This window comes from Chiloscyllium plagiosum, chromosome 4, assembly GCF_004010195.1.
Source record: "Chiloscyllium plagiosum isolate BGI_BamShark_2017 chromosome 4, ASM401019v2, whole genome shotgun sequence".
NCBI classification, from domain to species: Eukaryota; Metazoa; Chordata; class Chondrichthyes; order Orectolobiformes; family Hemiscylliidae; genus Chiloscyllium; species Chiloscyllium plagiosum.
In genome coordinates this window covers 19,557,359-19,570,342 of record NC_057713.1, presented here as the reverse complement: position 1 = coordinate 19,570,342, position 12,984 = coordinate 19,557,359, and the positions used below count along the sequence as shown (strand labels likewise).

The 12,984-nt window shown below is 42.2% G+C and overlaps 1 protein-coding gene across 1 annotated transcript in view; it reads left to right on the top strand.

Annotated features, from left to right (window-relative positions):
• trpn1 (transient receptor potential cation channel, subfamily N, member 1) overlaps positions 1-12,984 on the top strand; it is a 221,600-nt gene that overhangs the window by 84,219 nt on the left and 124,397 nt on the right. Inside the window, exon 4 of the mRNA XM_043687825.1 lies at positions 11,781-11,894. Coding sequence (XP_043543760.1) covers positions 11,781-11,894 — 114 coding nt within the window. The remainder of the gene's footprint in view (positions 1-11,780; positions 11,895-12,984) is intronic.

The following is a 12,984-nucleotide window of genomic DNA, read 5'->3' as shown; positions in this document are numbered from 1 at the left end:
CTTGGGCAGGAGAAAGCAGCAAGACAAAGGAGGTCATGCCAACAACAGAGAAACAGTACCTTTCCTCTGCTGACAGAAGGGCACTGAGATTTTTGCCCTCGTCACAGAAGACTTCACACCCTGCTACTCTGCCCCAAAATCCTTTTGAAGATTTTTGTTTCTTTGATTTGTAATTTTCTATGTGAAATAAAAAATGTCTCTGAAAGGCAAAACGCATCTTTTGTGCAAAGGACTGTTTTTGTTTTAAACCAGAAGCTGTATCTACATCTCAATTACCTGCTGATGACCCTGGAAGTAAGGGCAGATTCTCCATTCATGGCAGTGAGGGCAAGAATCACAGTCTCCTCACCGACACCGTGATACTGTTAAATGTTTTTGTTGAGAGTGTGTTGCTGGAAAAGCACAGCAGGTCAGGCAGCATCCGAGGAGCAGGAAAATCAACGTTTCAGGCCAGAGCCTTCATCACTGATTCCTGAGCTCATTCCTGATGAAGGGCTCCGGCCCGAAATGTCGATTTTCCTGCTCCTCGGATGCTGTCTGACCTGCTGTGCTTTTCCAGCAACACATTCTCGACTCTGATCTCCAGCATCTATAGACCTTACTGTCTCCTTGTTAAATGTCTTTGCCCAGCTATGGAGGACAAGGGATATATCTTGGAGAGGTATCTACTCAGTCCTTCCTATGACCTTAATATAGACCCATAAGGTGCTGTAGTCAAAGCCAAATGCTGTAAAGACCCATCAATAAGCCACATTTTGCAAGTCTCTGTTTGATGTATTTGCCCCTTTAATGTCCTAGAGACCAAGCATACTTTTTCACCTATTAACAACCAATGACTTGCACTCTGGGTGTTCACCCATCCATCTTCCACTTGTCTTAGCGTCCAGTGAGCAGGAAATGATGACAGAGAATAAAGCTCATCAGAACCAGATTCTGCATGGTCACCAGATTAGCCACCACCCCACAAGAATCTCCACATGCCCTTTAACATTGCACAATTGGGACAGCCCATTTGACCCAATGCTCCCCAATGTGAAGGCTTACCACATTGCACTTTGCCTCCAATTTTCTACCTTGCTGATGTGTGAATGTCCATCGAAGACCATGGTGGTGTTCACTACCTGGTTTCTCCCTCCACAGATACTGCTAGACCTGTTGAGTTTCTCATGCTATTTCTATTTTGTTTTGTTTTGTTTGAATCTCTAGTCCACCTCCTGTTACACTGTTCCACATATCCGCGGTCATTATTCTTGCCCCCAGCTCAACATGTCTCTGCTTCCCCCACTCCCAGCTTTGAATGCACCATGTTATTTTGGCAATGATCACCCATAGCCACTCAATGCACGGACTCCCAGGCTATATGTGCTCCAACCTCTGACCAACAGACAATCCATCGAATGGACTGACCAAATCCCTGACTGTGTGTTGGCAGCTTCCCAACTGATTAGCTGCAGCCCCTCTGATAAATGTGATGGCCCTAGCAGATGCACTGCACTGCTGTTCACTCCCTAGAGTAGAGTCAGATATATCAGGACTGTAACTGGGCCAAGTAGGTCGATGATGGACCACACACACACACCTCCTCCTCTCACCCCAAGTACGATAGAAAGCCGTGTATTAATCAGCCAAAAGTGCAGTTAATAAGAACATTAATAAGCAATAATCCCTCATTACAGGCAATGTGTCTGACCTCAATGCACAATCTTAGTAAACAATGGAGCAGGGTTGTTCCTGATGTCAGAGAATTCTACAGGCTGCCAATCTCTGGGTAAAGAAATTTCTCATCTTCTCAATCTTACATGGCCAACCCAATAGGCTGTGCCTGCTGGTTCTGGACTCACTGGCAATCAGGGATATCCTTCCTGCATTTCTTGTGTCTAGTCCATTCGGGTTGTGTGGGTTTCCATGAGATTCCGCCTCATTCTTGTGAACTCCAGTCAATATAGTCCTAAGTGTTTGAGTCTCTCTTCATACATCAATCCTGCCATCCCAGCAGAGTGCCTGGAATGTGTCCACTGTCCCCATACCCAGTGTACACCCAGTATCACCAATGTTCCAGTGGATGGGTGCCCATTTCAGCAGCACTCCCCTTTTGACAGCGTGGTGATGACAAACCCCTCTTTGCATCAGTCCATGAGCTAGCTTGCAATCCAAGCACTGAGCTCCCAAACTCACCCTAAAGAGTTGGCAATGCAAACATTAATTGGATTGATTAGCATCAATCTCAGTGATGTAGGGGACTACTTTCCTGAGTAAAATGGCCAACACCTTAAACATTGATGTCACACTGTACAATGGCAGGCAGCAGGTGTTTTTTGGCCAACTTTAATTCTTACACACATCAAGATCTAAACATTCTGCTCTAAGCATCAGCCCCTTGATGAAAGTCTCTGGCTTATTGATGGTCTACAGATGAAATGTAAACTCAACATTATTTTCCCAGCAAATTGTTTCCCAGGGGCAATGGATAACCCAGGAAACTACAAACCTGTCAGCTTGGCATCAGTAGCGGGAAACTATATCTCTACAAATCATTGGTCAGACAACACATAGAGTATTGTGTTCAATTCTGGCCACCTTATTTAAGGAAGGATGTTAAAGCCCTGGAGAGAGTGCAAAGGAGATTTACTAGAATGAACCAGGACTGAGGGATTTTAGTTATAAGGAAAGGTTAGAGGGTTGGGCTTATTCTCCTTAGAGCAGAGAAGATTAAGAAGTGACCTTATATAATTGTTCAAAATTATGAACAATTTTGATAGGGTAAATTCCACTAGTTGATATGTCAGTAACTAGGGGTCACAATTTAAGATTATGAGCAAGAGCGCTCTTTACTCAGAGAGTTCTCAGGATTTCGAATGCACTGCTGAGAGAATGTTGGAAGCAGATTTCATAGAAGGTTTCAAAAGAGCCAGATACATATTTGAAAGTGATGAATTTAGAGGATTACGGAGATGGGGCTTGAAAATGGGACGAGCTAGGTGACCCTCAGGAGCCTTTGCAGACATGATGGGTCAAATGCCCTCCTTCTGTATGTAAAATTCTATGATTCGATGAAGTTTTGGGCCATTGTATCTCAAACTTTCAGAGTTTTTTCCTCAAATTCCATTGATCTTTACAACTTGCTATCTACAATATTGTCCTCTTTGTATTGAGGTTTTGTGATGTATTTGGGGAGAGGTCAGAAGAACATGTTGACATGATTGGTTTTAACATGATTTATTTTATACACTCATGGGATATGGGTATCACTGGCTTTGCTAACGTTTAGTGTCCATCCCTAGTTGTCCTTGAAAATGTGGTGCTGAATTGCCATCTAGAACTGCTGTGGTATATTTATTGTGGGTAGACCCACAAAGCGGTTATGGAGGGAGTTACAGGAGTTACCTAGTGATACTGAAGTGATGATGATATATTTTCAAATCTAGATGCTGAGAGGTTTAGAGGGGAACCTAGGGGCTGGTGTCCCCTTGTATCCAATACCCCATCCTTGCAAGTGGCTGTGGGTTTGAGTTTGGAAAGTGGTGCCTAAGGAGCCTGTCATAATATCATGATAACAGTCCTTGTCTCTAATCAACTTATGATTTTACCAAGATAATAAGACCATACAGTATAGGATATAGCAGAATTAAGCCATTCACCACATTAGGTCTGCTCTGCCAATATGTTTCTCAACCCCTGCAACCCTTGATCCCCTTACTAATCAAACATCTATCTATCTAGTGATAGATGCATCTTTCAGAGGGAAATGGAACTGGGTGGGTTACTCTTTGGAGGGTCGGTGTGGACTTGTTGGGCCGAAGGGCCTGTTTCCACACTGTAGGGAATCTAATCTAATCTAATCTAATCTCTGTCTTACTTACTTGTCCTCCACAGCCTTCTGTGGCAATGAGTCCCCCACATTAGCCACCCTCTGGCTGAAGAAATTTCTCATTTCAGTTCCAGAAGGTCTTCCCTTCACTCTGAGGCTGTACCCTCGGATCCTAGACTCACCTGCTAGTGGAAACATCTTCTCCATTCTACCCAGGCCTCAGTATGCTGCACGTTTCAATCAGAGCCCTTCCCCATCCTTCTAAACTCCATTGCTAAAAACCTCAAATGCACTTCATATGACAAGCCCTCCCTTCCTGGATCATTCTTGCGAACCTCCTCTGGACCTCCTCTCATTGCCAATCTCGGGCCCAAAAGTGCTCACAATATTCCAAGTGCGGTCTGACCACAGATTTTTAAGGCATTAGCAATATATCCCTGCTGTTCTGTTGTAGCCCTCTCAAAATGAATCTTAACATCGCATTTACCTTCCTTACACCTGAACTTGCATATTAACCTTAAGAGAATCCTATGTTCCTTTGTGCTTTGGAATTTCAAAGCCGTTCTCCATTTTGAAAATAGTCTACACCTCAATTCTTCCTACTGAAGTGCAAAACCTCACAGTTTCCCATATTGTATTCCATCTGCCATTTATTTGCCAACTCCCCAAGCCTGCCCTTCTGCAGCCTCCCAACTTATTCAACACTACCTGTCCCTCCACCTACCCTTGAGTTATTTGCAAATGTCGCAGCAGTTCCCTCAGTTCCTTTGTCCAAATTATTAATGACCCCAATGGAACTCCACTCTGAAAAGGATATATTTATTCCCATACCCTACATCTGCCAGTCAGTCAATCCTCTATCCATTGCTAGGGCCTTACCCTGAACTCCATGGAGTGAGGCATCTTTTCAAAGGCTTTCTGGAAATCCATTTGTCAGGCATGACCTTCTCTGAATGAAGGTAAAAACAATGACTGCAGATGCTGGAAACCAGATTCTGGATTAGTGGTGCTGGAAGAGCACAGCAGTTCAGGCAGCATCCGAGGACCAGTAAAATCGACGTTTTGGGCAAAAGCCCTTCATCAGCCCTTCTCCGAATGAAGCTGTGCTGACTCAGTCATATTTTAGAATGCACTTCCAAGTACTTCGCAAGTTCATTCTTAATAATGGACTCTAAAATTTTACAAACAACTGATGTCAGGCTAAACAGGCTATAACTTACTGCCTTCCGCCTCCCTCCCTTCTTAAACAGTGTTGTTATATTAACCATTTCCCTATAAAGGGTTATGGGCACAGTGTGGGTAAAACTGGTGTTCAGACAGACATGACCATATTAAATGGTGAAGCAAGTTTAATAAGCTGAGTGTTCCTAAATGGTAGCATAGTGACAGTATTAGTCACTGAACTAATAATCAAGGGCCCAGGCTAGTGCTGTGAACACAGGTTCAAATCTCACTACCGTAATTCAGGGAATTTAAGTTCAATGAATAAACCTGAATTATGGAATTACGATCATGGAATCCCTGCATTGTGGAAGCAAACCCTTCAGGGAGACAGTGAGGACTGCAGATGCTGGAGATCAGAGTCGAGAGTATGTTGATGGAAAAGCACAGGAGGTCAGGCAGCATCTGAAGAGCAGGAAAATCGACGTTTCAGGCCGGAGCCCTTCATCACCTTTCCTGAGGATGCTGCCTGACCTGCTGTGCTTTTCTAGCAACACACTCTCGAAGCAAACCTTTCAGCCCATTGAGTGCACGTCAACCCAGCCAAAGAACATCCCTCCCAGATCCACCACAACCCCTATAATCCTGCATTTCCCATGGCTAATCCACCTAGTCTGCATATCCCTGAACACTATTGGCAATTTACCATGGCCAATTCATCTCATCTGCACATTTTCCGATTGTGGGAGGAAACTGGAGCACCCAGAGGAACCCACGCCGACACTGGGAGAAGAATGTGCAATTTCCCAAAGGTTGAATGGAACCCAGGTCCCTGGTACTATGAGGTAGCAATGCTAACCACTGAGCCACTGTGCAACCCTGAAAACTGCTCCAGGTTGAGGTAATTAGTCTCAGTGATGGCAATTATGACAAATATCATTGCTTGTAAAAATAATTTGGTTCACTAATCTTCATTTGGGAATATTATCTGTTTTTACATGACAACCTATATGTGGTGGAGAAAGTGAGGACTGCAGATGGTGGAGATCAGAGCTGAAAATGTGTTGCTGGAAAAGCGCAGCAGGTCAGGCAGCATCCAAGGAACAGGAGAATCGACGTTTCGGGCATAAGCCCTTCTTCAGGAATGTTTTTCAGAAAAAATTTCAGAAGAAGGGCTTATGCCCGAAACGTCGATTCTCCTGTTCCTTGGATGCTGCCTGACCTGCTGCGCTTTTCCAGCAACACATTTTCAACCTATATGTGGTGGCTGACTCAACTGCCCTCTGAAATGGCCTACTCAGTTCAAATCCTCCAACCCTGGCAACACCCTTGTAAGTCATTTCTGAACCCTTTCAAGTTTCACAACATCTTTCCTGTAGGAAGGAGACCAGAATTGCACACAACTTTCCAAAAGTGGCCTAGCCAATGTCCTGTAAGCCGTAACATGACCTCCCAACTCCTGTACTCAATACTCTGATTTCTGACCAATAAAGGAAAGCATATCAAATGCCTTCTTCATTATCCTATCTTCTGGGGGAAAGAAGAGTCAAGGACAATTAGGGACAGGTAACATATGCTGGGAGTGAGACACCCCCATCCCTTTGAATAAAAAGTGAAGATTTGTTTAGATGTTAATCTGTTGGGGAAGAGCAATAACTGCTTTCATTCCAGCCAGTTAGTCAAAAACATTTTTTTTTCCCCCAGTGAGTCTGTGCATATTTTTGTTTGAAACTATTTGCACAGGTCCTTTTGTTAAATGCCAGAAGGTGGGAAATCCTTGCAGCTGCCACTCAGGTCTTAATTGCAGAAAAGATGGATACTGATTGATTTTAAGGATTGCTGATCGGAAAAGGTGCAGGGAGAGGTTGATGGTGTGGTTAAACATGTCTGTCCCCATTCACTGCAGATCCAGCAGAATCAACTCACATCAGGCTGATTGAACAAAGGCCGAGCATTAATGCCACAACTTATTTAACATTCCCAGTGTACTTTCCCAGTGAATGGCATTGGAAAGCAATCAAGTGGCAAACACAATTCTTGGCACTTCTTCCCCAAAGTGGAGTCGTGGAGTCGCAGGTAGATAGGATAGTGAAGAAGGCATGCTTTCCTTTATTGGTCAGAGTATTGAGTACAGGAGTTGGGAGGTCATGTTGCGGCTATACAGAACATTGGTTAGGCCACTGTTGGAAAATTGTGTGCAATTCTGGTCTCCTTCCTATTACTCGATGACTGATATTGATTTTTTTTGAGATTGGTCCCTTCAGGAGCTGAATGTGGTCGACCCAGAGTTTGCCAGGAGTATTGAAAGGAAAACATTTACGGCAATGGATTAGTAAATTACTTTATGGATTAGTAAAGAAAATAGACTAAAAAAATTGAAAACAAGGAACACAATGTTTATTTGGAGTTTATTCAAATGGCTGCGGAATATTATGCAGCAAGAAAACCGTTTCCAGAGATGATCTTATTACAGACAGTGACATTTTCTTCACAAAATCATTAATGTTTCTCGATGGTAGCCGAAGTCTGACATATTTCCAATTTTAACAACGTCTTCTTCTTCTTCTCCTTTTTGGTAATCTTCTGATATGACGTCTCCTTCGATATGTTTTTGATCTATCCCTTTTGGCAACATGTAGGCGGCGTAAGTGCCGTCTTCGTAAAAAACAGTTTTCTTGTGGTGGTGGCTTACAGCTCGGCATTATTGTGTCTCACCTTTACTTCTGGTTTCGCAGTTTTTGTTTTCTTTTTTTTTGATGTTTTGATATTTTTCACAGCTTATAATATGAGGCATCTATTATGATGTGTTGGTTTTTGTGAGCTTTCACTGCCTTGTAGGGATTTACAACATGGTGTGTTTAACCCTCATTATGATGTAGGCAAGGCATTACTACCTTATAAGGTCTTGCATGCAGCGAGGATCCCTATTATCTACATTTTTTCTTTTTTGGTTGATGGGATACATTTTTGTGTTTAGGAGAGCAAGGCATTTTAATACTTGCTCCAGAACATCAAACAGCATGAACATTCCCGAGGTTAAGTAGAGCACAAGTTGCTACAAAATAAATCTGTCTCTAGTTAATCCTGATGCTTACTGTAGCTATTTCTATTTACTACACAAAATACATTATTGCCTTTGAATGACATCATGAAATTGGTCCCAAATTAGGAGCCATTTTGTATTATGGACTCACATCCACTGGGAGCAGGGTTGAAGATGCATGTTTCTTTATGAAGACTCTTTCAAACAGCCAATGGTAGACTCCCACTTTTTTGGCTTGGTTCCAGAAATAGGTTCCAGAATTGAAAAGACATTCAACTGACCAACAGTGCCCTTCACTGTCTATAAACAATTGTCTTCTTTGGAGCATTTGATACATTATGCTAAGTAATTACTTCTGGTTCTGGGCTCACATGAAAAAAGTAATCCCCTTTGCACCTTTTCCATGGTTTTAGTTTCATTCCAAAAGTGCAGCACCTAGAACCAAACACAACAATGAAAGCCTTACCAGAACCTTGTGTTCTAATATCTCTGTTTGTAAAGCCCAATGCACTGTATCCTTTCTTAGCTTCCTTATGGAAAGCTAATGGCATACTGGCCTTCATAGTGAGAGGATTTGAGTATAGGAGGAGGGATGTCTTGCTGCAGTTATACAGGGCCTTGGTGAGGCCACACCTTGAGTAATGCGTGCAGTTTTGGTCTCCTAGTCTGACGAAAGATATTCTTGCTATTGTGGGAGACCAGGAAAGGTTCACTAGGCTGATTCCCCAGATGGCAGTACTGACATATGAAGAAAGTCTGATCGACTCATACTCACTGGAATTTAGAAGAATGAGGGGGGATCTCACAGAAACATATAAAATCTGAAGGGACTGGACAGGCTACATACAGGGAGAATGTTCCCAATGTTGGAAAACTCCAGAACTATGGATCCCAGTCTAAGAATAAGGGGTAAGCCATTCAGGACTGAAATAAGGAAGAATTTCTTCACTCAGAGTTATGAGCCTGTCGAATTCACTTTCACAGGAAGCTGCTGGGGCCAGGTTGTTAGATATATTCAAGTGGGAGCTTGTGGCTAAATGGATCAAGGGGTATAGAGAGAAAGTGAGAATGGGATACTGAAATGGCATGATCAGCCATGATTATATTAAATGGTGGTGCAGGCTCGAAGGGCTGAATGGCCTACTTCTGCATCTATTTTCTATGTTTCTGTGTTATGATCTTTCTTCACCACTTTTAGAGATGCATGTATCCCCGAACCCTTTTAAAATAATAAGCATTTGGATTATATTGCCTCTCCATGTTGTTCCTTCCAAAGATCACCATTCACACTTCAAATGAGAATGATGTTGGTGCTTGATAATGGTCACTCCCAGCATACCTGAATTATATTGATTCACATTCAACTTTCACTTGGATTGTCCAGGTCTCTGCCCATTTCAGAAGCTTATGCCTACAGTCTGCCATTTTTGTACATTATTTAGTAATCACGTTGTATACCATGTGCAAGCTTCAAAGTTGTACTCTCTACATCCAAGTGCAAGGTATTTATGTATAACAAAAAATGCAATAGTAGTAGCCATAGTAATCATCTTAATAAACCTAATCTGATTTTTTTGATGAAATGAGTGCTCTTTTGAATGAATGTAAAAGGCCCCAATTTACTATTTTGAGGAAGACTAATTCCTGAAGTCTTGACTAATATATGTCTTTCAACCAAAATGACAATAAACATATTAACTAGTCATTATCACGGTGCTGTTTGTGGAAGCTTGCTCTGCACATATTGGTTACTGTGTTTTTATATTCCAACATTATTTACATTTCATTGTCAGTTAAAGAGCCTTGGAATGATCTGTGGTTGAGAGAGACACCATATAAATGAGATTTTTTCTGTCTTGAGTACCAGTTACTGTGTAGTTCTCTTCAACCATCCTCATTACTTGCTGTTTCCTATCCCTAAACCAATTACGCACACAAGTTACCACTGGTCCCCTAAATTTCATATGGTTATGTTTTTCTGAATGACCCCTTTACACAATACTTTGTCAAAAATCTTCTGGAAGTCCATGTATATGGCAGCAATGTCAATATTCTCATAGCCCTTATTATAGCCTCATCAATCAGCTCTATTAGATTGTCAGACACAAAATGCCTTTAGCCAATATACCGGCTGTCCTTTACTTCACTCATATTTCTTCAAGTGAGAATGGTTTTGGTGCTGATTAATGGCCACTCTCAGCTTGCCCACATTGCACTGATCATCCTTTTCCCTTCCTTCAATAGGGTTGGCACATTTACAATCCTTCAGTCCTGAGGCACCATTACTGTGTCTCAGGAAGATTGAAACGTGCAGAGAGCTTCTACCATTTCTCTCAGCAATGCAAAACCCCCTTTTCCATTTATTCCTAATAATTTATCTGTCTCCCTTCTCTATTGTGACATTAACTTGAGCCTCTTCCTTTGTGATGTAAACTCAGCCTCCATTTTGCTTTTTGCTCCTAATCTGTCCAACCACCTTTTAACTATTTTTTTCACTTTGTATTTGTCAATAAGTGACTTAGTTTCTCGTTTATGTTTCTCACTAATTTTTTCTCTTATTCTCCCAGCAAGTGAGGCCCCCGCACTGAAATAATGGTCTGCTCTGCACAGAAACACCCTTCCACCTTATCCTAATTTCCTCACTAGCGTCGCTGTCTTCCATCATCACCTTTCCGCAACACTATCCCCTCACACCACAGCATGCCCTCTCCCCGTACCCAAACCAGTTCCCAACATTATTCCCATCTAATTGCTATGTGTACCCATACCATTAATCCCTATCTACTAAAGCATAGAAAATAGGAGCACGAGTTGGCCATTTAGATCTTTGGGACTTCTCCATCATTCACCATGATCATGGCTGATCATCCAATTCCCTTTCTCCCTGTATCTTTTGACCTCTTTATCCCAAATAACAATATTTAACTCCATCATGAAAGCATACAAGGTTGTGACCTCAACTGCTTTCTGTGGCAGAACGTTCCAGAAGACCAGGAGACATAAGAGCAGAAATTGGGCAATTCAGCCCATTAAGTCTGCTCTGTCATTCAGTCATGGCTGATACGTCTCTCAACCCCATTCTACTGCTTTCTCATAACCCTTGATACTCCAGAACCTACCTATCTCAGTCTTAAATATATTTAATGACCTGGCTTCCACAGCCTTCTGTGGCAATGCATTCTATAGATTCAACACTGTCAGACTCAAGAGGTTTCTCCTTGTCTCTGTTCTAAAAGGTCTTCCCTTTACTCTAAAGCTGTGCCCTCAGGTCCTAGTCTCTCCTACCAATGGAAACCACAAGCTCATCCCTCTCTGGGCGAGGAAACTTCTCCTCACCTCAGTCCTAAATGGCCAACCCCATATCCATAAACCATGACCCTGGTTCTGGACTCCCCAGTCATCGGGATCATCCTCACTGTATTCACTCGGTATAGTCCTGTTAGGGCTTGGTAGGTTTCTACAAGATTTCATTCCTTTAGTGGATGTTCAACTTTCCTTTATCTGTATCCCTTTACTCCTCATTAAGAAGTGACAAATAAACCAAAAGAAGTCTGTTTGAGTGAGCTGTAAGACCCTTCTGTTTCTACTTAAATGAGTTCTTCTGTATTTTTATGAAGAGAGATTGCTTTGAAGGGGACCAGGCCTTAGGTGCTGCTCTGTTTCACAGGCAATGAGAAACGAAAATAAAGTGGTAAAAATGTCATTGTATCCATGGCTTCCTCAGGAATAGACAATGCCTATCTCACTGCATTATTCCTTGTTTTTCAGCACAAGGATCAGTTACCTCTACACTTTGCAGCTAGTCGACCCAGTGGTGCACTTAACATTGTTCAGACCCTGCTGAAATACTCAAACAAAGATGCTCGATTAGTGCAAGATAAGGTGGGTTACAGACAGTCTTCATTATTAGTGGTTATAGCTAACTATGCAGGCCCTATCATGATTTCTTTAATGCTGACTTTGTTATACAAGTCCTCTTGTAGCTTATCCGGTTTTAGATATTCATTAGCTTTGTATTATCTTCAAATGTAGCCTTTGTGCTTATAATTCTTGATTATTTATTAAGATATTGAACAACTGAGAATTCTCTCTGATAACATTTCCCAGGTTGCAGACAAACTTTGCACTATTAATCTCATGGTTACTTGGTGGCCAGCCAGATCATTGTCTGGTGTCACCAAGTGGATCACTGATTAAGTGTGGTGCCACCAAGTGGATCTCTGATTGAATGTGGTGACATGAAGCAGATCACTGATTAAATATGGTATCACCAAGCGAATCACTGAATATGGTGTTACCAAGTGGATCACTGATTGATTATGGGGTCAGCAAGCAGATTAATGATTGAATACAGGGTCACCAGGTGGAATACTGATTGAATATGGGGTCACCAAGCGGATTACTGATTGAATATGATGTAACCAAGTGGATCACTGATTGAGTACAGGGTCACCAAGCGGAGTAGTGACTGAATGTGACGTTACCAAGCCGGATCATTGATTAAATGTGGATTTCGGATTGAATCTGGCTTTTTAGTTTCGCATTCACAAAATGAAATATATCGTAGGAGAGCGTCGTTGAATTGTCAATGTCAGCAAACACTCTGTTGAACAAAATTATCTGCAAGGATCACGGACGTAATTGGTCAAAATATTAGACCATAAGATATAGGAGCAGAATTAAGCCATTCACCCCGTCGAATTTATTCCACCATTCAATCATGTCTGATATGATCCTTAATTCCATTCTCCTTCTTCCACCCCATAATCCTTGATCCCCTTACTCATCAAGAACATATCTAGCTCTGTCTTAGCGACGTTCAAAGTCTAGGCCTCCATAGGCTTCTGCAACAATGAGTTCCACACAGTCACCACTCTCTGGCTAAAGAAATTCCTCCTCATCTCAGTTCTAAATGGTCGTCCCTTCACTCTGAGTCTTTGCCCTAGGATCCAAGTCTTTCCTGCTAGTGCAA